The sequence below is a fragment of the Phalangium opilio genome, unplaced genomic scaffold (assembly GCF_054372755.1).
Source record: "Phalangium opilio isolate 3A_F unplaced genomic scaffold, DU_Popi_V2 ptg000360l_1, whole genome shotgun sequence".
In the NCBI taxonomy this organism is placed as follows: domain Eukaryota; kingdom Metazoa; phylum Arthropoda; class Arachnida; order Opiliones; family Phalangiidae; genus Phalangium; species Phalangium opilio.
In genome coordinates, this window is record NW_028324230.1 from 446,177 (window position 1) to 465,261 (window position 19,085).

At 45.1% G+C, this 19,085-nt stretch overlaps 3 protein-coding genes and 3 non-coding genes across 6 annotated transcripts; 5 read left to right on the top strand and 1 right to left on the bottom strand.

The window, feature by feature from the left end:
* Positions 1-661: 661 nt before the first annotated feature.
* Positions 662-734, bottom strand: TRNAH-AUG (transfer RNA histidin (anticodon AUG)). The gene has a single exon. It is a non-coding gene; the product is annotated as a tRNA-His (tRNA).
* A 2,975-nt stretch (positions 735-3,709) lies between these two features.
* Positions 3,710-4,189, top strand: LOC149597379 (uncharacterized). The gene has a single exon (XM_089860907.1). The coding sequence runs from the start codon at positions 3,710-3,712 to the stop codon at positions 4,187-4,189; it is 480 nt and encodes a 159-aa protein (XP_089717033.1).
* A 3-nt stretch (positions 4,190-4,192) lies between these two features.
* On the top strand, positions 4,193-6,442 carry LOC149597380 (uncharacterized). The gene is made up of 2 exons (XM_089860908.1): positions 4,193-4,930; positions 4,979-6,442. The coding sequence occupies exons 1-2, from the start codon at positions 4,193-4,195 to the stop codon at positions 6,440-6,442; spliced, it is 2,202 nt and encodes a 733-aa protein (XP_089717034.1).
* A 76-nt stretch (positions 6,443-6,518) lies between these two features.
* On the top strand, positions 6,519-7,160 carry LOC149597381 (uncharacterized). Its single transcript, XM_089860909.1, has one exon. It carries the CDS (start codon positions 6,519-6,521, stop codon positions 7,158-7,160), a length of 642 nt encoding a protein of 213 aa, XP_089717035.1.
* Positions 7,161-15,995: 8,835 nt separating this feature from the next.
* Positions 15,996-16,068, top strand: TRNAN-AUU (transfer RNA asparagine (anticodon AUU)). Its single transcript has one exon. It is a non-coding gene; the product is annotated as a tRNA-Asn (tRNA).
* Positions 16,069-18,641: 2,573 nt separating this feature from the next.
* On the top strand, positions 18,642-18,714 carry TRNAN-AUU (transfer RNA asparagine (anticodon AUU)). The gene has a single exon. It is a non-coding gene; the product is annotated as a tRNA-Asn (tRNA).
* The last annotated feature ends 371 nt before the right edge of the window (positions 18,715-19,085 follow it).

A 19,085-nucleotide genomic window follows, 5' to 3' on the forward strand; every position in this document is an offset into this window, starting at 1 on the left:
CCAAATATTAAATGGTCGTCAGGTATTGTGGAAAAACTATGACATTTTACGTTACATCTGAGACCTCACAACACCGCTTTCGGGTGGGCTCGAACCACCAACCTTTCGGTTAACAGCCGAACGCGCTAACCATTGCGCCACGGAAGCCCAAGTATTAAATGGTCGTCTGGTATTGTGGAAAAACCTCGACTTTCTACGTCACATCTGAGACCCCACAAAACGCTCCCGGAGGGGCTCGAACCACCAACCTTTTGAATAACAGCTGAGCGCAATAACCATTGCGCCACGTAAGCCCAAATATTAAATGGTCGTCAGGTATTGTGGAAAAACTATGACATTTTACGTTACATCTGAGACCTCACAACACCGCTTTCGGGTGGGCTCGAACCACCAACCTTTCGGTTAACAGCCGAACGCGCTAACCATTGCGCCACGGAAGCCCAAATATTAAATGGTCGTCAGGTATTGTGGAAAAACCTCGACTTTTTACGTCACATCTGAGACATCACAACACCGCTCCCGGGTACGATCGAACCACCAACCTTTTGAATAACAGTTGAGCGCGCTAACCATTGCGCCACGGAAGCCCAAAAATTAAATGTTCGTCAGGTATTGTGGAAAAACCTCGACTTTTTACGTCACATCTGAGACCTCACAACACCGCTCCCGGATGGGCACGAACCACCAACCTTTCGGTTCATAGCCGAACGCGCTAACCAATGCGCCACGGAAACCCAAAAATTCAATGGTCGTCAGGTATTATGGAAAAACTTTGGTTTTTACGTTACATTTGAGATCCCACAACACCGGTCCCGGGTGGGCTCGAACCACCAACCTATTGGTTAACAGCCGAACGCGCTAACAATTAAGCCACGGAAGCTCAGAAATTAAATGGTTATCACGTATTGTGGAAAAGTTTTGAATTTTTATGCTACATCTGAGACCCCACAACACCGCTCCCGGGTGGGCTCGAACCACCAACCTATTGGTTAACAGCCGAACGCGCTAACCATTGAGCCACGGAAGCTCAGGAATTAAATGGTTGTCCCGTATTGTGGAAAAGTTTTGACTTTTTACGCTACATCTGAGACCCCACAACACCTCTCCCGTGTGGGCTCGAACCACCCACCTTTCGGTTAACTGCTGAACGCACTAACCATTGCGCCACGGAAGCCCAAATATTAATTGGTCGTCAGGTATTGTGGAAAACTCTTGACTTTTACGTCACATCTGAGACCTCACAACACCGCTCCCGGATGGGCTCGAACCACCAACCTTTCGGTTAACAGCCGAACGCGCCAACCATTGAACCACGGAAGCTCAGTAATTAAATGGTTGTCAGGTATTGTGGAGAAACCTTGACTTTTTACGCCACATCTGAGACCTCACAACACCGGTTTCGGGTGGGCTCGAACCACCAACTTACTGGTTAACAGCCGAACGCGCTAACCATTGAGCCACGGAAGCCCAAAAATTAAAAGTTCGTCAGGTATTGTGGAAAAACTCTGACTTTTTACGTTACATCTGAGACCTCACAACACCGCTCCCAGATGGGCTCGAACCACCAACCTTTCGGTTAACAGCCGAACGCGCTAACCATTGCGCCACGGACGCCCAAAAATTAAATGGTCGTCTGGTATTGTGGGAAAACTTTGGGTTTTTACGTTACATTAGAGATCCCACAACACCGCTCCCGGGTGGGCTCGAACCACCAACCTATTGGTTAACAGCCGAACGCGCTAACAATTGAGCCACGGAAGCTCAGAAAATAAATGGTTATCACGTATTATCGAAAAAGTTTGACTTTTCACGCTACATCTGAGACCTCACAACACCGCTCCCGGATGGGCTCGAACCACCAACCTTTCGATTAACAGCCGAACGCGCTAACCATTGAGCCACGGAAGCCCAAAAATTAAATGTTCGTCAGGTATTGTGGAAAAACTCTGACATTTTACGTTACATCTGAGACGTCACAACACCTCTCCCGGATGGGCTCGAACCACCAACCTATTGGTTAACAGCCGAACGCGCTAACCATTCGCCACGGACGCCCAAAAATTAAATGGTCGTCAGGTATTGTGGAAAAACTTTGGCTATTTACGTTACATTTGAGATCCAAAAACACCGCTCCCGGGTGGGCTCGAACCACCAACCTTTCGGTTAACAGCTGAACGCGCTAACCATTGCGCCACGGAAGCCCAAAAATTAAATGTTCGTCAGGTATTGTGGAAAAACTCTGACATTTTACGTTACATCTGAGACGTCACAACACCGCTCCCGGGAGGGCTCGAACCACCAACCTATTGGTTAACAGCCGAACGCTCTAACCATTGAGCCACGGAAGCCCAAAAATTAAATGTTCGTCAGGTATTGTGGAAAAACTCTGACATTTTACGTTACATCTGAGACGTCACAACACTTCTCCCGGATGGGCTCGAACCACCAACCTATTGGTTAACAGCCGAACGCGCTAACCATTGAGCCACAGAAGCTCAGAAATTAAATGGTTGTTAGGTATTGTGGATAAGTTATGACTTTTTACGTTACATCTGAGACCCTACAACACCTCTCCCAGGTGGGCTCGAACCACCAACCTTTCGGTCAACAGCCGAACGCGCTAACCATTGCGCAACGGAAGCCCAAGAATTAAATGGTCGTCAGGTATTGTGAAAAAACTTTGGCTTTTTACGTTACATTTGAGATCCCACAACACCGCTCCCGGGTGGGCTCGAACCACCAACCTATTGTTTTACTGCTGAACGCGCTAACCATTGCGCCACGGAAGCCCAAAAATTAAATGTTCGTCAGTTATTGTGGAAAAACTCTGACATTTTACGTTACATCTGAGACCTCACAGCACCGCTCCCGGGAGGGCTCAAACCACCAGTCTTTTGAATAACAGCTGAACGCGCTAACCATTGCGCCACGGAAGCCCAAAATTTAAATGGTCGTCAGGTGCTGTGGAAAAACTATGACATTTTACGATACATCTGAGACCTCACAACACCGCTCCCGGATGGGCTCGAACCACCAACCTATTGGTTAACAGCCGAACGCGCTAACCATTGAGCCACGGAAGCTCAGTAATTAAATGGTTGTCAGGTATTGTGGAGAAACTCTGACTTTTTACGTTACATCTGAGACCCCACAAAACGCTCCCGGAGGGGCTCGAACCACCAACCTTTTGAATAACAGCTGAGCGCACTAACCATTGCGCCACGGAAGCCCAAATATTAAATGGTCGTCAGGTATTGTGGAAAAACTATGACATTTTACGTTACATCTGAGACCTCACAACACCGCTTTCGGGTGGGCTCGAACCACCAACCTTTCGGTTAACAGCCGAACGCGCTAACCATTGTGCCACGGAAGCCCAAGTATTAAATGGTCGTCAGGTATTGTGGAAAAACCTCGACTTTTTACGTCACATCTGAGACCCCACAAAACGCTCCCGGAGGGGCTCGAACCACCAACCTTTTGAATAACAGCTGAGCGCACTAACCATTGCGCCACGTAAGCCCAAATATTAAATGGTCGTCAGGTATTGTGGAAAAACTATGACATTTTACGTTACATCTGAGACCTCACAACACCGCTTTCGGGTGGGCTCGAATCACCAACCTTTCGGTTAACAGCCGAACGCGCTAACCATTGCGCCACGGAAGCAGTAGTCTCAAATCAAGCTGTATCCATGAATGTAATCACAATGGAAGAAAAGATATCGAATCAAATAAAGGCGTTTTGGGAATTGGATTCAATCGGCATCAGCGAGCAAGGGATGAATGCAACCGAGAAAACAAATGAAGAGGAAATTGTCAAGAAATTCGAAGAGACGATTTACTTTGAGAATGGTCGCTACGGAGTGAGTCTTCCATGGAAAAATAACAAGGAGGCTCTGAAAGATAACAAGAGTGTGGCGATCCGAAGAACCCAAAATCTATTTAAGAAGTTTCGATCCGACCCAGTTCTACATCATGATTACAGTCAAGTAATTAAAGAGCAGCTGGAATCTGGAATCATAGAACCAGTGGTGGAAGATCCGAGCGCGGGAAACCCAGTCTATTACCTGCCTCACAGAGAAGTGATTAGAAGAACTAGCGAGACGACGCGTATCAGAGTCGTATTTGACGCGTCATCGAAAGTCAAAGGAGCCTTCTCATTAAATGACTGTCTCTACGCTGGGTAAAACATGAATCCAGAGCTTTTGGACCTTCTGGTCAGGTTCAGAAAGCCTCGAATAGCGTTTACTGCAGACATAGCGAAGGCGTTTCTGCAAATATCCTTGAATACTAATGATCGAGACGCTCTGCGTTTTCTGTGGAGGGACGGATCACCGGAAGATATTTCACAGCCCTTCGACGAATATCGGATAACTCGATTTGCATTTGGAGTCACTTCGAGTCCATTCCTTTTAACCGCGACGATCAGGCATCACCTAGATCAGAATCAAAAGGAAAATCATGTCATCTGCGAAGCTATTCGAGAGGGACTTTACATAGATGATCTAGCGTCTGGAGCCGATGACGTAAAAGAAGCTTTTGATTTATCAATAGGATGCAAAGAAGTCATGAGCAGAGCGGGAATGAATTTGCGAAAATGGAAAACAAATTCAAGAGAACTAAGAGAAAAATGGAACGAAAATATGGGAAAGTCAGAGGATTTCCTACTAACAGACCCCAGAAATCCGGATTCAACCATTTTAGGCATAAAATGGAAACCAGAAAAGGATTGTTTGGCATTTGACATGACAGGTCTGTTGGAATTTCTGGTCGAGAAAAAATGCACCAAAAGATTCATTTTACAAGCAGTAGCCAGGATATTCGATCCTCTGGGCCTACTAGCACCCTTCACGGTTCGAGGAAAATTTCTATTCCAAGAACTTTGGCAGAGAGGTGTTGATTGGGACGATCAATTAGACGATGAATTGGTAAAAATCTTTGAAAACTGATGTCAAGAAGTACCGCACCTTGGAAAGATCGAAATCCCAAGGCACTATTTCCAAGAAAGGAGCGAAGGTTCTACCATACCGTACAAGGAACTCGTTTCCTTTTGTGACGCAAGCGAAAAGGGATACGCTGCTGTGGTGTATTTACGGTACAAGACATCGGAAGGGAAGATCGGAACTACTCTAGTGGCAGCTAAAAGCCGAGTAGCGCCTCTGAAGAAAACCAGTTCAAATGATAAGAAAATCACGACCACGAAGATCACACTGCCGAAACTAGAATTAACGGCAGCCCTACTAGGAGCACGGCTAGTAAAATACTTGCTAGAGAAGGATTTTGCAAGGGAAAATCCCAAATTGTCAATGTGGACGGACAGCACCATAGCTCTGGGATGGATCAAACATTCACCAAACAAGTATTTACCCTACGTCAGCAACAGAGTAAGCGAAATCCAGAGTCTAACGGACCCGACTACTTGGCACTACTGTCGAGGGGTTAACAACCCTGCTGATTTACCTACGAGGGGAAGAAAAGCAGAAGAGCTTCTCACACTCAAGTTATGGTGGGAAGGGCCACCATTTTTAAGAATGGAGGAAAAAGATTGGATTAAAGAGAATCCAAGCCCGGGAATTTACCCAAAGGCTTGCGATGAAGAACTTAGACCGGCGTTTAAGGATACATACCAAGGAGCCTGTATAAGCGGAAAGGAAACTGAACCCTTCCTCGACTTAGAAAGGTTCAGCACTCTAAAGAAAGTACTACGGGTAATGGCCTGGGTACACAGATTCGTTGGAAACGTCAGAGCGAGAGTGTCAAAGAAAAAAGAGGAGTGGAAAGGGGGACCCTTGGATGCTGAAGAAATAAACAAAGCCGAGAGGATAGTCATCCAACAAGAACAGAAAAGAGATTATGGAAACGAAATCTCAAGAATTAAGAATAAACAAGAAATTTCGAAAGAATCGAAGCTATATCTACTAGACCCGTTCCTAGATGAAAATGGACTACTGAGCGTTGGAGGTAGATTAGAAAAGTCAGAGTTCACGTATAGAGAAAAGCACCCCGGGATATTGGACCCGACAAATAGACTATCTCGTTTAGTCGCAGATTCCTGCCACCTAAAAACAATGCACGGAGGTCAAGGAATGACGATGACGCATCTGAGGGAAAGATTTTGGATCCCCAGAGCACGCCAATTGATAAAATCAAGAATCAATTCTTGTTTAATCTGTCGAAGATTATCGGCCAAGCCAGGGAAACAGATTGAAGCACCGCTTCCGGCGGACCGGATTAGAAAAGCCAAACCGTTTGAAATAACCGGGGTGGATTTTGCCGGACCACTACATACTAAAACCGGCAAAACCACGACTGAAAAATCTTATATGCGCCGTCACGAGAGCGACGCATTTAGAATTGGTACCAAGCTTGACCACGGAAAGGTTTCTCCAGGCTTTTCGGCAGTTTGCCGCCCGACGGGGAATACCATCAACGATCTATAGCGACAACGCGCTCACGTTTAAGAAAGCCTCCGAAGACTTAAAGATAATTTGGAAAACCATCCGAGATCCGGATGTTATGAACTACTTTTCGGAAGCCAGGATAACGTGGAAGTTTATCGTTGAACGAGGAGCGTGGTGGGGAGGATGGTACGAGAGGATGGTGGGGCTAACAAAGATAGCTCTAAGGAAGGTTTTAGGTAAAGCCAAACTGGACAAGGAGGAGATGAGGACTCTACTGGCAGAAGTGGAGGCGATTCTGAATTCGAGGCCTCTCACGTTCACCTACAACGAGAAGGACGAGCCCTCTCCTTTAACCCCAGGACATTTTCTAATCGGAGATCGACTGACGTCACTACCGTCGAGAATATTCCCGACCAGCGTAGTCGTCCCGTCAACTAAGAAAGAGTTGACTAATCGCCTAAAGTATCAACAGGCGCTTCTAGAAAGAATCTGGCAAAGATGGAACAAGGAGTACCTTCTGGAGCTTCGCACTAGTAACGAGAGGAAGCCAGCTTCAAAGGGGACAGAATACCAGATCGACGACCTGGTGATGGTTCAGGAGGACCGTACCCCGCGTATGTTGTGGAAAACTGGACTGATAGCCGAATTATTTAAAGGACGCGATGGAATTACAAGATCGTGTAGGGTTAGATTACCTAACGGAACATTTTTGAAACGCCCTATACAGTTGCTCTACAAATTAGAAGTTTTAAATTAGAATACATTTGTATTGCATGTTGTGTTTTATTCTGTATCATTTTATTGGATTGTTTGAATTTACTTGTATTGGGATTAAGGGATTAATTTGAATTTAAAGATGAACTTCTAAAAGTTCATGGGGGGAGCGTGACGTAAATCGTAAATTGAACTGAGATACTTAGCTTTAAAATGCCAATATTCATGGATAGGGAGAACTTATTCCTAAGGGGATAAGTTTTCTTGGTTAAGGGTTAAGACCACCGGCATGGACCGCTCCTATTTTTGGAGGTTCGCCCCCTCTGTTGACGATTCCTCGATTCGGGGGATTATAAGATACCGAGCGAGATTGGGAGTGAAAAAAGGGGGATTTCATTTTGAGTTTTTTGGGTACTTTTTCAATAAGAAAAGACCACTCTCCATATATTTTTTGGGATGTAAAGACGTGTTGGTCGGAGTAACCGTATTTTGTACATTAAAGTTCATGATAATTTTGTGTTTTTCGCTAACCCTTGGACTGAACCATTATTTCACCTTCGAGGAGTATTGGTTTTAAAACTATTCTGTGACACCGCTTTCGGATGGGCTCGAACCACCAACCTTTCGGTTAACAGCTGAACGCTCTAACCATTGCGCCACGGAAGCCCAAAAATTAAATGTTCGTCAGGTATTGTGGAAAAACTCTTATTTTTTACGTCACGTCTGAGACATCAAAACAACGCTCCCGGGTGGGCTCGAACCAACAACGTTTTGGTTAACATCCGAACGCGATAACCATGGAGCCAAGGAAGCTCAGAAATGAAACGGTCGTCAGGTATTGTGGAAAAACTTTGGCTTTATACGTTACATTTGAGATCCCACAACACCGCTCCCCGGTGGGCTCGAACCAACAACCTTTCGGTAAACAGCCGAACGCGCTAACCATTGCGCCACGGAAGCCCAAAAATTAAATGGTCGTCAGGTATTGTGGGAAAACTTTGGCTTTATACGTTACATTTGAGATCCCACAACACCGCTCCCGGGTGGGCTCGAACCACCAACCTTTTGGTTAACATCCGAACGCGCTATCCATGGAGCCAAGGAAGCTCAAAAATGAAAAGTTCGTCAGGTATTGTGGAGAAACTTAGACTTTTTACGTCCCATTTGAGATCCCACAACACCGCTCCCGGGTGGGCTCGAACCACCAACCTTTCGGTTAACAGCTGAACGCTCTAACCATTGCGCCACGGAAGCCCAAAAATTAAATGTTCGTCAGGTATTGTGGAAAAACTCTTATTTTTTACGTCACATCTGAGACCTCACAACACCGCTCCCGGGTGGGCTCGAACCAACAACCTTTTGGTTAACACCGAACGCGATAACCATGGAGCCAAGGAAGCTCAGAAATGAAATGGTCGTCAGGTATTGTGGAAAAACTTTGACTTTTTACGTCACATCTGAGACCCCATAACACCTGTCCCGGGTGGGCTCGAACTAGCAATCTTTCGGTTAACAGTCGAACGCGCTTACCATTGTGCCACGGAAGTTAAGAAAAAAATTGTCGTCAGGTATATAAAAAACTTTGACTTTTTACGTAACATCTGAGACAACACAACATCGCTCCCGTGTGGGCTCGAACCACCAACCTTTCGGTTAACAGCCGAACGCGCTAACCATTGAGCCACGGAAACTCAGAAATTAAATGATTGGCAGGTATTGTGGAAAAACTTTGACTTTTTATATTACATCTGAGGCCTCACAACTCCGCTCTCGGGTGGGCTCGCCACCAACCTTTCGGTTAACAGCCGAACGCGCTAACCAATGAGCCACGGAAGCCCAAAAATTAAATGGTCGTCAGGTATTATGGAAAAACTTTGGCTTTTTACGTCATTTATACCAAAACACACCAACGTTCCCGGGTGGGCTCGAACTAGCAATCTTTCGGTTAACAGTCGAACGCGCTAAATATTGTGCCATGGAAGTCTAGAAAATAAATTGTCGTCAGGTGTAACAAAAGTTTTTCCACAATACCTGCCGATCATTTAATTTCTGAGTTTCCGTGGCTCAATGGTTAGTGCGTTCGGCTGTTAACCGAAAGGTTGGTGGTTCGAGCCCACCCGGGAGCGGTGTTGTGTTGTCTCAGATGTAACGTAAAAAGTCAAGGTTTTTCTAGAATACCTGACGAGAATTTTTTTCTAAACTTCCGTGGCACAATGGTTAGCGCGTTCGGCTGTTAACCGAAAGATTGCTAGTTTTAGCCCACCCGGGAACGTTGGCGTGTTTTGTGATAAATAACGTAAAAAGTCAAAGTTTTTCCATAATACCTGACGACCATTTAATTTTTGGGCTTCCGTGGCGCAATGGTTAGCGCGTTCAGCTGTTAATAAAAGGGTTGGTGGTTCGAGTTCAACCGGGAGCGGAGTTGTGAGTTCTCAGATGTAACATAAAAAGTCAAAGTTTTTCCACAATACCTGCCGATCATTTAATTTCAGAGTTTCCGTGGCTCAATGGTTAGCGCGTTCAGCTGTTAACCGAGAGGTTGGTGGTTCGAGCCCACCCGGGAGCGGAGTTTTGAGGCCTCAGATGTAACATAAAAAGTCAAAGTTTTTCCAGAATACCTGCCGATCATTTAATTTCTGAGTTTCCGTGGCTCAATGGTTAGCGCGTTCGGCTGTTAACCGAAAGGTTGGTGGTTCGAGCCCACCTGGAAGCGGTGTTGTGTTGTTTCAGATGTAACGTAAAAAGTCAAGGTTTTTCTAGAATACCTGACGAGAATTTTTTTCTAAACTTCCGTGGCACAATGGTTAGCGCGTTCGGCTGTTAACCGAAAGATTGCTAGTTTTAGCCCACCCGGGAACGTTGGCGTGTTTTGTGATAAATAACGTAAAAAGTCAAAGTTTTTCCATAATACCTGACGACCATTTAATTTTTGGGCTTCCGTGGCGCAATGGTTAGCGCGTTCAGCTGTTAATAAAAGGGTTGGTGGTTCGAGTTCAACCGGGAGCGGAGTTGTGAGTTCTCAGATGTAACATAAAAAGTCAAAGTTTTTCCACAATACCTGCCGATCATTTAATTTCAGAGTTTCCGTGGCTCAATGGTTAGCGCGTTCAGCTGTTAACCGAGAGGTTGGTGGTTCGAGCCCACCCGGGAGCGGAGTTTTGAGGCCTCAGATGTAACATAAAAAGTCAAAGTTTTTCCAGAATACCTGCCGATCATTTAATTTCTGAGTTTCCGTGGCTCAATGGTTAGCGCGTTCGGCTGTTAACCGAAAGGTTGGTGGTTCGAGCCCACCTGGAAGCGGTGTTGTGTTGTTTCAGATGTAACGTAAAAAGTCAAAGTTTTTAACGTAAAAAGTCAAAGTTTTTAACGTAAAAAGTCAAAGTTTTTCCATAATACCTGACGACCATTTAATTTTTGGGCTTCCGTGGCGCAATGGTTAGCGCGTTCAGCTGTTAATCAAAAGGTTGGTGGTTCGAGCCCACCCGGGAGCGGTGTTGTGTTGTGTCAGATGTAACGTAAAAAGTCAAAGTTTTTCTACAATACCTGACGACAACTTATTTTCTAAACTTCCGTGACACAATGGTTAGCGCGTTCGGCTGTTAACCGAAAGATTGCTAGTTCGAGCCCACCCGGGAACGTTGGTGTGTTTTGTGATAAATAACGTAAAAAGTCAAAGTTTTTCCATAATACCTGACGACCATTTAATTTTTGGGCTTCCGTGGCGCAATGGTTAGCGCGTTCAGCTGTTAATCAAAAGGTTGGTGGTTCGAGCCCAACCGGGAGCGGAGTTGTGAGGTCTCAGATATAACATAAATAGTCAAAGTTTTTCCACAATTCCTGCCGCTCATTTAATTTCTGAATTTCCGTGGCTCAATGGTTAGTGCGTTCGGCTGTTAAACGAAAGGTTGGTGGTTCCAGCCCACCCGGGAGCGGTGTTGTGTTACTTCAGACGTAACGTAAAAAGTCAAAGTTTTTCTAGAATACCTGACGACAATTTATTTTCTAAACTTCCGTGGCACAATGGTTAGAGCGTTCGGCTGTTAACCGAAAGATTGCTAATTCGAGCCCACCCGGGAACGTTGGTGTGTTTTGGTATAAATAACGTAAAAAGTCAAAGTTCTTCCATAATACCTGACGACCATTTAATTTTTGGGCTTCCGTGGCGCAATGGTTAGCGCGTTCAGCTGTTAGTAAAAAAATTGGTTGTTTGAGCCCAACCGGGAGCGGAGTTGTGAGGTCTCAGATGTAACATAAAAAGTCAAAGGTTTCCACAATACCTGCCGATCATTTAATTTCTGAGTTTCCGTGGCTCAATGGTTAGCGCGTTCGGCTGTTAACCGAAAGGTTGATGGTTCGAGCCCACCCGGGAGCGGAGTTGTGAGGCCTCAGATGTAACATAAAAAGTCAAAGTTTTTCCACAATACTTGCCGATCATTTAATTTCTGAGTTTCCGTGGCTCAATGGTTAGCGCGTTCGGCTGTTAACCGAAAGGTTGGTGGTTCGAGCCCACCCGGGAGCGGTGTTGTGTTGTTTCAGATGTAACGTTAAATGTCAAAGTTTTTCTACAATACCGGACGACAAATTAATTTCTCAACTTCCGTGGCACAATGGTTAGCGCGTTCGGCTGTTAACCGAAAGATTGCTAGTTCGAGCCCACCCGGGAACGTTGGTGTGTTTTGTGATAAATAACGTAAAAAGTCAAAGTTTTTCCATAATACCTGACGACCATTTAATATTTGGGCTTCCGTGGCGCAATGGTTAGCGGGTTCAGCTGTTAGTAAAAAGGTTGGTGGTTCGAGCCCAACCGGGAGCGGAGTTGTGAGGTCTCAGATGTAACCATAAAAAGTCAAAGTTTTTCCACAATACCTGCCGATCATTTTATTTCTGAGTTTCCGTGGCTCAATGGTTTGCGCGTTCGGCTGTTAACCGAAAGGTTGGTGGTTCGAGCCCACCCGGGAGCGGAGTTGTGAGGCCTCAGATGTAACATAAAAAGTCAAAGATTTTCCACAATTACTCCCGATCATTTAACATCTGAGTTTCCTTGGCTCAATTGTTAGCACGATCGGCTGTTAACCGAAAGGTTGGTGGTTCGAGCCCAGCCGGGAGCGGTGTTGTGTTGTGTCAGATGTAACGAAAAAAGTCAAAGTTTTTCTACAATACCTGACGACATTTTATTTTCTAAACTTCCGTGGCACAATGGTTAGCGCGTTCGGCTTTTAACCGAAAGATTGCTAGTTCGAGCCCACCCGGGAACGTTGGTGTGTTTTGTGATAAATAACGTAAAAAGTCAAAGTTTTTCCATAATACCTGACGACTGTTTAGTTTTTGGGCTTCCGTGGCGCAATGGTTAGCGCGTTAAGCTGTTAGTAAAAAGGTTGGTGGTTCGAGCCCAACCGGGAGCGGTGTTGTGTTGTCTCAGATGTAACGTAAAAAGTCAAGGTTTTTCTAGAATACCTGACGAGAATTTTTTTCTAAACTTCCGTGGCACAATGGTTAGCGCGTTCGGCTGTTAACCGAAAGATTGCTAGTTTTAGCCCACCCGGGAACGTTGGCGTGTTTTGTGATAAATAACGTAAAAAGTCAAAGTTTTTCCATAATACCTGACGACCATTTAATTTTTGGGCTTCCGTGGCGCAATGGTTAGCGCGTTCAGCTGTTAATAAAAGGGTTGGTGGTTCGAGTTCAACCGGGAGCGGAGTTGTGAGGTCTCAGATGTAACATAAAAAGTCAAAGTTTTTCCACAATACCTGCCGATCATTTAATTTCAGAGTTTCCGTGGCTCAATGGTTAGCGCGTTCGGCTGTTAACCGAGAGGTTGGTGGTTCGAGCCCACCCGGGAGCGGAGTTTTGAGGCCTCAGATGTAACATAAAAAGTCAAAGTTTTTCCAGAATACCTGCCGATCATTTAATTTCTGAGTTTCCGTGGCTCAATGGTTAGCGCGTTCGGCTGTTAACCGAAAGGTTGGTGGTTCGAGCCCACCTGGAAGCGGTGTTGTGTTGTTTCAGATGTAACGTAAAAAGTCAAAGTTTTTAACGTAAAAAGTCAAAGTTTTTCCATAATACCTGACGACCATTTAATTTTTGGGCTTCCGTGGCGCAATGGTTAGCGCGTTCAGCTGTTAATCAAAAGGTTGGTGGTTCGAGCCCACCCGGGAGCGGTGTTGTGTTGTGTCAGATGTAACGTAAAAAGTCAAAGTTTTTCTACAATACCTGACGACAACTTATTTTCTAAACTTCCGTGACACAATGGTTAGCGCGTTCGGCTGTTAACCGAAAGATTGCTAGTTCGAGCCCACCCGGGAACGTTGGTGTGTTTTGTGATAAATAACGTAAAAAGTCAAAGTTTTTCCATAATACCTGACGACCATTTAATTTTTGGGCTTCCGTGGCGCAATGGTTAGCGCGTTCAGCTGTTAATCAAAAGGTTGGTGGTTCGAGCCCAACCGGGAGCGGTGTTGTGAGGTCTCAGATATAACATAAATAGTCAAAGTTTTTCCACAATTCCTGCCGATCATTTAATTTCTGAATTTCCGTGGCTCAATGGTTAGTGCGTTCGGCTGTTAAACGAAAGGTTGGTGGTTCGAGCCCACCCGGGAGCGGTGTTGTGTTACTTCAGACGTAACGTAAAAAGTCAAAGTTTTTCTAGAATACCTGACGACAATTTATTTTCTAAACTTCCGTGGCACAATGGTTAGAGCGTTCGGCTGTTAACCGAAAGATTGCTAATTCGAGCCCACCCGGGAACGTTTGTGTTTTTTGGTATAAATAACGTAAAAGTCAAAGTTCTTCCATAATACCTGACGACCATTTAATTTTTGGGCTTCCGTGGCGCAATAATGGTTAGCGCGTTCAGCTGTTAATCAAAAGGTTGGTGGTTCGAGCCCACCTGGAAGCGGTGTTGTGTTGTTTCAGATGTAACGTAAAAAGTCAAAGATATCCACAATACCTGCCGATCATTTAATTTCTGAGTTTCCGTGGCTCAAGGGTTAGCGCGTTCGGCTGTTAACCGAAAGGTTGTTGTTCGAGCCCACCCGGGAGCGGTGTTGTGTTGTTTCAGATGTAACGTAAAAAGTCAAAGTTTTTCTAGAATACCTGACGACAATTTATTTTCTAAACTTCCGTGGCACAATGGTTAGAGCGTTCGGCTGTTTACCGAAAGATTGCTAGATCGAGCCCACCCGGGAACGTTGATGTGTTTTGGTATAAATAACGTAAAAAGTCAAAGTTTTTCCATAATACCTGACGATTATTTAATTTTTGGGCTTCCGTGGCGCAATGGTTAGCGCGTTCAGCTGTTAGTAAAAAGGTTGGTTGTTTGAGCCCAACCGGGAGCGGAGTTGTGAGGTCTCAGATGTAACATAAAAAGTCAAAGGTTTCCACAATACCTGCCGATCATTTAATTTCCTAGTTTCCGTGGCTCAATGGTTAGCGCGTTCGGCTGTTAACCGAAAGGTTGATGGTTCGAGCCCACCCGGGAGCGGAGTTGTGAGGCCTCAGATGTAACATAAAAAGTCAAAGTTTTTCCACAATACTTGCCGATCATTTAATTTCTGAGTTTCCGTGGCTCAATGGTTAGCGCGTTCGCCTGTTAACCGAAAGGTTGGTGGTTCGAGCCCACCCGGGAGCGGTGTTGTGCTGTTTCAGATGTAACGTTAAATGTCAAAGTTTTTCTACAATACCGGACGACAATTTAATTTCTCAACTTCCGTGGCACAATGGTTAGCGCGTTCGGCTGTTAACCGAAAGATTGCTAGTTCGAGCCCACCCGGGAACGTTGGTGTGTTTTGTGATAAATAACGTAAAAAGTCAAAGTTTTTCCATAATACCTGACGACCATTTAATTTTTGGGCTTCCGTGGCGCAATGGTTAGCGGGTTCAGCTGTTAGTAAAAAGGTTGGTGGTTCGAGCCCAACCGGGAGCGGAGTTGTGAGGTCTCAGATGTAACCATAAAAAGTCAAAGTTTTTCCACAATACCTGCCGATCATTTAATTTCTGAGTTTCCGTGGCTCAATGGTTTGCGCGTTCGGCTGTTAACCGAAAGGTTGGTGGTTCGAGCCCACCCGGGAGCGGAGTTGTGAGGCCTCAGATGTAACATAAAAAGTCAAAGATTTTCCACAATACCTGCCGATCATTTAACATCTGAGTTTCCTTGGCTCAATTGTTAGCACGATCGGATGTTAACCGAAAGGTTGGTGGTTCGAGCCCAGCCGGGAGCGGTGTTGTGTTGTGTCAGATGTAACGAAAAAAGTCAAAGTTTTTCTACAATACCTGACGACATTTTATTTTCTAAACTTCCGTGGCACAATGGTTAGCGCGTTCGGCTGTTAACCGAAAGATTGCTAGTTCGAGCCCACCCGGGAACGTTGGTGTGTTTTGTGATAAATAACGTAAAAAGTCAAAGTTTTTCCATAATACCTGACGACTGTTTAATTTTTGGGCTTCCGTGGCGCAATGGTTAGCGCGTTCAGCTGTTAGTAAAAAGATTGGTGGTTCGAGCCCAACCGGGAGCGGTGTTGTGTTGTGTCAGATGTAACGTAAAAAGTCAAAGTTTTTCTACAATACCTGACGACAATTTATTTTCTAAACTTCCGTGGCACAATGGTTAGCGCGTTCGGCTCTTAACTGAAAGATTGCTAGTTCGAGCCCACCCGGGAACGTTGGTGTGTTTTGGTAAAAATAACGAATAAAGTCAAAGTTTTTCCATAATACCTGACGACCATTTAATTTTTGGGCTTCCGTGGCGCAATGGTTAGCGCGTTCAGCTGTTAATCAAAAGGTTGGTGGTTCGAGCCCACCCGGGAGCGGTGTTGTGAGGTCTCAGATGTAACATAAAAAGTCAAAGTTTTTCCACAATACCAGCCGATCATTTAATTTCTGAGTTTCCGTGGCTCAATGGTTAGCGCGTTCGGCTATTAACCGAAAGGTTAGTGGTTCGAGCCCACCCGGGAGCGGAGTTGTGAGGCCTCAGATGTAACATAAAAAGTCAAAGTTTTTCCACAATACCTGCCGATCATTTAATTTCTGAGTTTCCGTGGCTCAATGGTTAGTGCGTTCGGCTGTTAACCGAAAGGTTGGTGGTTCGAGCCCACCCGGGAGCGGTGTTGTGTTGTCTCAGATATAACATAAATAGTCAAAGTTTTTCCACAATTCCTGCCGATCATTTAATTTCTGAATTTCCGTGGCTCAATGGTTAGTGCGTTCGGCTGTTAAACGAAAGGTTGGTGGTTCGAGCCCACCCGGGAGCGGTGTTGTGTTACTTCAGACGTAACGTAAAAAGTCAAAGTTTTTCTAGAATACCTGACGACAATTTATTTTCTAAACTTCCGTGGCACAATGGTTAGAGCGTTCGGCTGTTAACCGAAAGATTGCTAATTCGAGCCCACCCGGGAACGTTGGTGTGTTTTGGTATAAATAACGTAAAAGTCAAAGTTCTTCCATAATACCTGACGACCATTTAATTTTTGGGCTTCCGTGGCGCAATAATGGTTAGCGCGTTCAGCTGTTAATCAAAAGGTTGGTGGTTCGAGCCCACCTGGAAGCGGTGTTGTGTTGTTTCAGATGTAACGTAAAAAGTCAAAGATATCCACAATACCTGCCGATCATTTAATTTCTGAGTTTCCGTGGCTCAAGGGTTAGCGCGTTCGGCTGTTAACCGAAAGGTTGTTGTTCGAGCCCACCCGGGAGCGGTGTTGTGTTGTTTCAGATGTAACGTAAAAAGTCAAAGTTTTTCTAGAATACCTGACGACAATTTATTTTCTAAACTTCCGTGGCACAATGGTTAGAGCGTTCGGCTGTTTACCGAAAGATTGCTAGATCGAGCCCACCCGGGAACGTTGATGTGTTTTGGTATAAATAACGTAAAAAGTCAAAGTTTTTCCATAATACCTGACGATTATTTAATTTTTGGGCTTCCGTGGCGCAATGGTTAGCGCGTTCAGCTGTTAGTAAAAAGGTTGGTTGTTTGAGCCCAACCGGGAGCGGAGTTGTGAGGTCTCAGATGTAACATAAAAAGTCAAAGGTTTCCACAATACCTGCCGATCATTTAATTTCCTAGTTTCCGTGGCTCAATGGTTAGCGCGTTCGGCTGTTAACCGAAAGGTTGATGGTTCGAGCCCACCCGGGAGCGGAGTTGTGAGGCCTCAGATGTAACATAAAAAGTCAAAGTTTTTCCACAATACTTGCCGATCATTTAATTTCTGAGTTTCCGTGGCTCAATGGTTAGCGCGTTCGCCTGTTAACCGAAAGGTTGGTGGTTCGAGCCCACCCGGGAGCGGTGTTGTGCTGTTTCAGATGTAACGTTAAATGTCAAAGTTTTTCTACAATACCGGACGACAATTTAATTTCTCAACTTCCGTGGCACAATGGTTAGCGCGTTCGGCTGTTAACCGAAAGATTGCTAGTTCGAGCCCACCCGGGAACGTTGGTGTGTTTTGTGATAAATAACGTAAAAAGTCAAAGTTTTTCCATAATACCTGACGACCATTTAATTTTTGGGCTTCCGTGGCGCAATGGTTAGCGGGTTCAGCTGTTAGTAAAAAGGTTGGTGGTTCGAGCCCAACCGGGATTGGAGTTGTGAGGTCTCAGATGTAACCATAAAAAGTCAAAGTTTTTCCACAATACCTGCCGATCATTTAATTTCTGAGTTTCCGTGGCTCAATGGTTTGCGCGTTCGGCTGTTAACCGAAAGGTTGGTGGTTCGAGCCCACCCGGGAGCGGAGTTGTGAGGCCTCAGATGTAACATAAAAAGTCAAAGATTTTCCACAATACCTGCCGATCATTTAACATCTGAGTTTCCTTGGCTCAATTGTTAGCACGATCGGCTGTTAACCGAAAGGTTGGTGGTTCGAGCCCAGCCGGGAGCGGTGTTGTGTTGTGTCAGATGTAACGAAAAAAGTCAAAGTTTTTCTACAATACCTGACGACATTTTATTTTCTAAACTTCCGTGGCACAATGGTTAGCGCGTTCGGCTGTTAACCGAAAGATTGCTAGTTCGAGCCCACCCGGGAACGTTGGTGTGTTTTGTGATAAATAACGTAAAAAGTCAAAGTTTTTCCATAATACCTGACGACTGTTTAATTTTTGGGCTTCCGTGGCGCAATGGTTAGCGCGTTCAGCTGTTAGTAAAAAGATTGGTGGTTCGAGCCCAACCGGGAGCGGTGTTGTGTTGTGTCAGATGTAACGTAAAAAGTCAAAGTTTTTCTACAATACCTGACGACAATTTATTTTCTAAACTTCCGTGGCACAATGGTTAGCGCGTTCGGCTCTTAACTGAAAGATTGCTAGTTCGAGCCCACCCGGGAACGTTGGTGTGTTTTGGTAAAAATAACGAATAAAGTCAAAGTTTTTCCATAATACCTGACGACCATTTAATTTTTGGGCTTCCGTGGCGCAATGGTTAGCGCGTTCAGCTGTTAATCAAAAGGTTGGTGGTTCGAGCCCACCCGGGAGCGGTGTTGTGAGGTCTCAGATGTAACATAAAAAGTCAAAGTTTTTCCACAATACCAGCCGATCATTTAATTTCTGAGTTTCCGTGGCTCAATGGTTAGCGCGTTCGGCTATTAACCGAAAGGTTAGTGGTTCGAGCCCACCCGGGAGCGGAGTTGTGAGGCCTCAGATGTAACATAAAAAGTCAAAGTTTTTCCACAATACCTGCCGATCATTTAATTTCTGAGTTTCCGTGGCTCAATGGTTAGTGCGTTCGGCTGTTAACCGAAAGGTTGGTGGTTCGAGCCCACCCGGGAGCGGTGTTGTGTTGTCTCAGATATAACATAAATAGTCAAAGTTTTTCCACAATTCCTGCCGATCATTTAATTTCTGAATTTCCGTGGCTCAATGGTTAGTGCGTTCGGCTGTTAAACGAAAGGTTGGTGGTTCGAGCCCACCCGGGAGCGGTGTTGTGTTACTTCAGACGTAACGTAAAAAGTCAAAGTTTTTCTAGAATACCTGACGACAATTTATTTTCTAAACT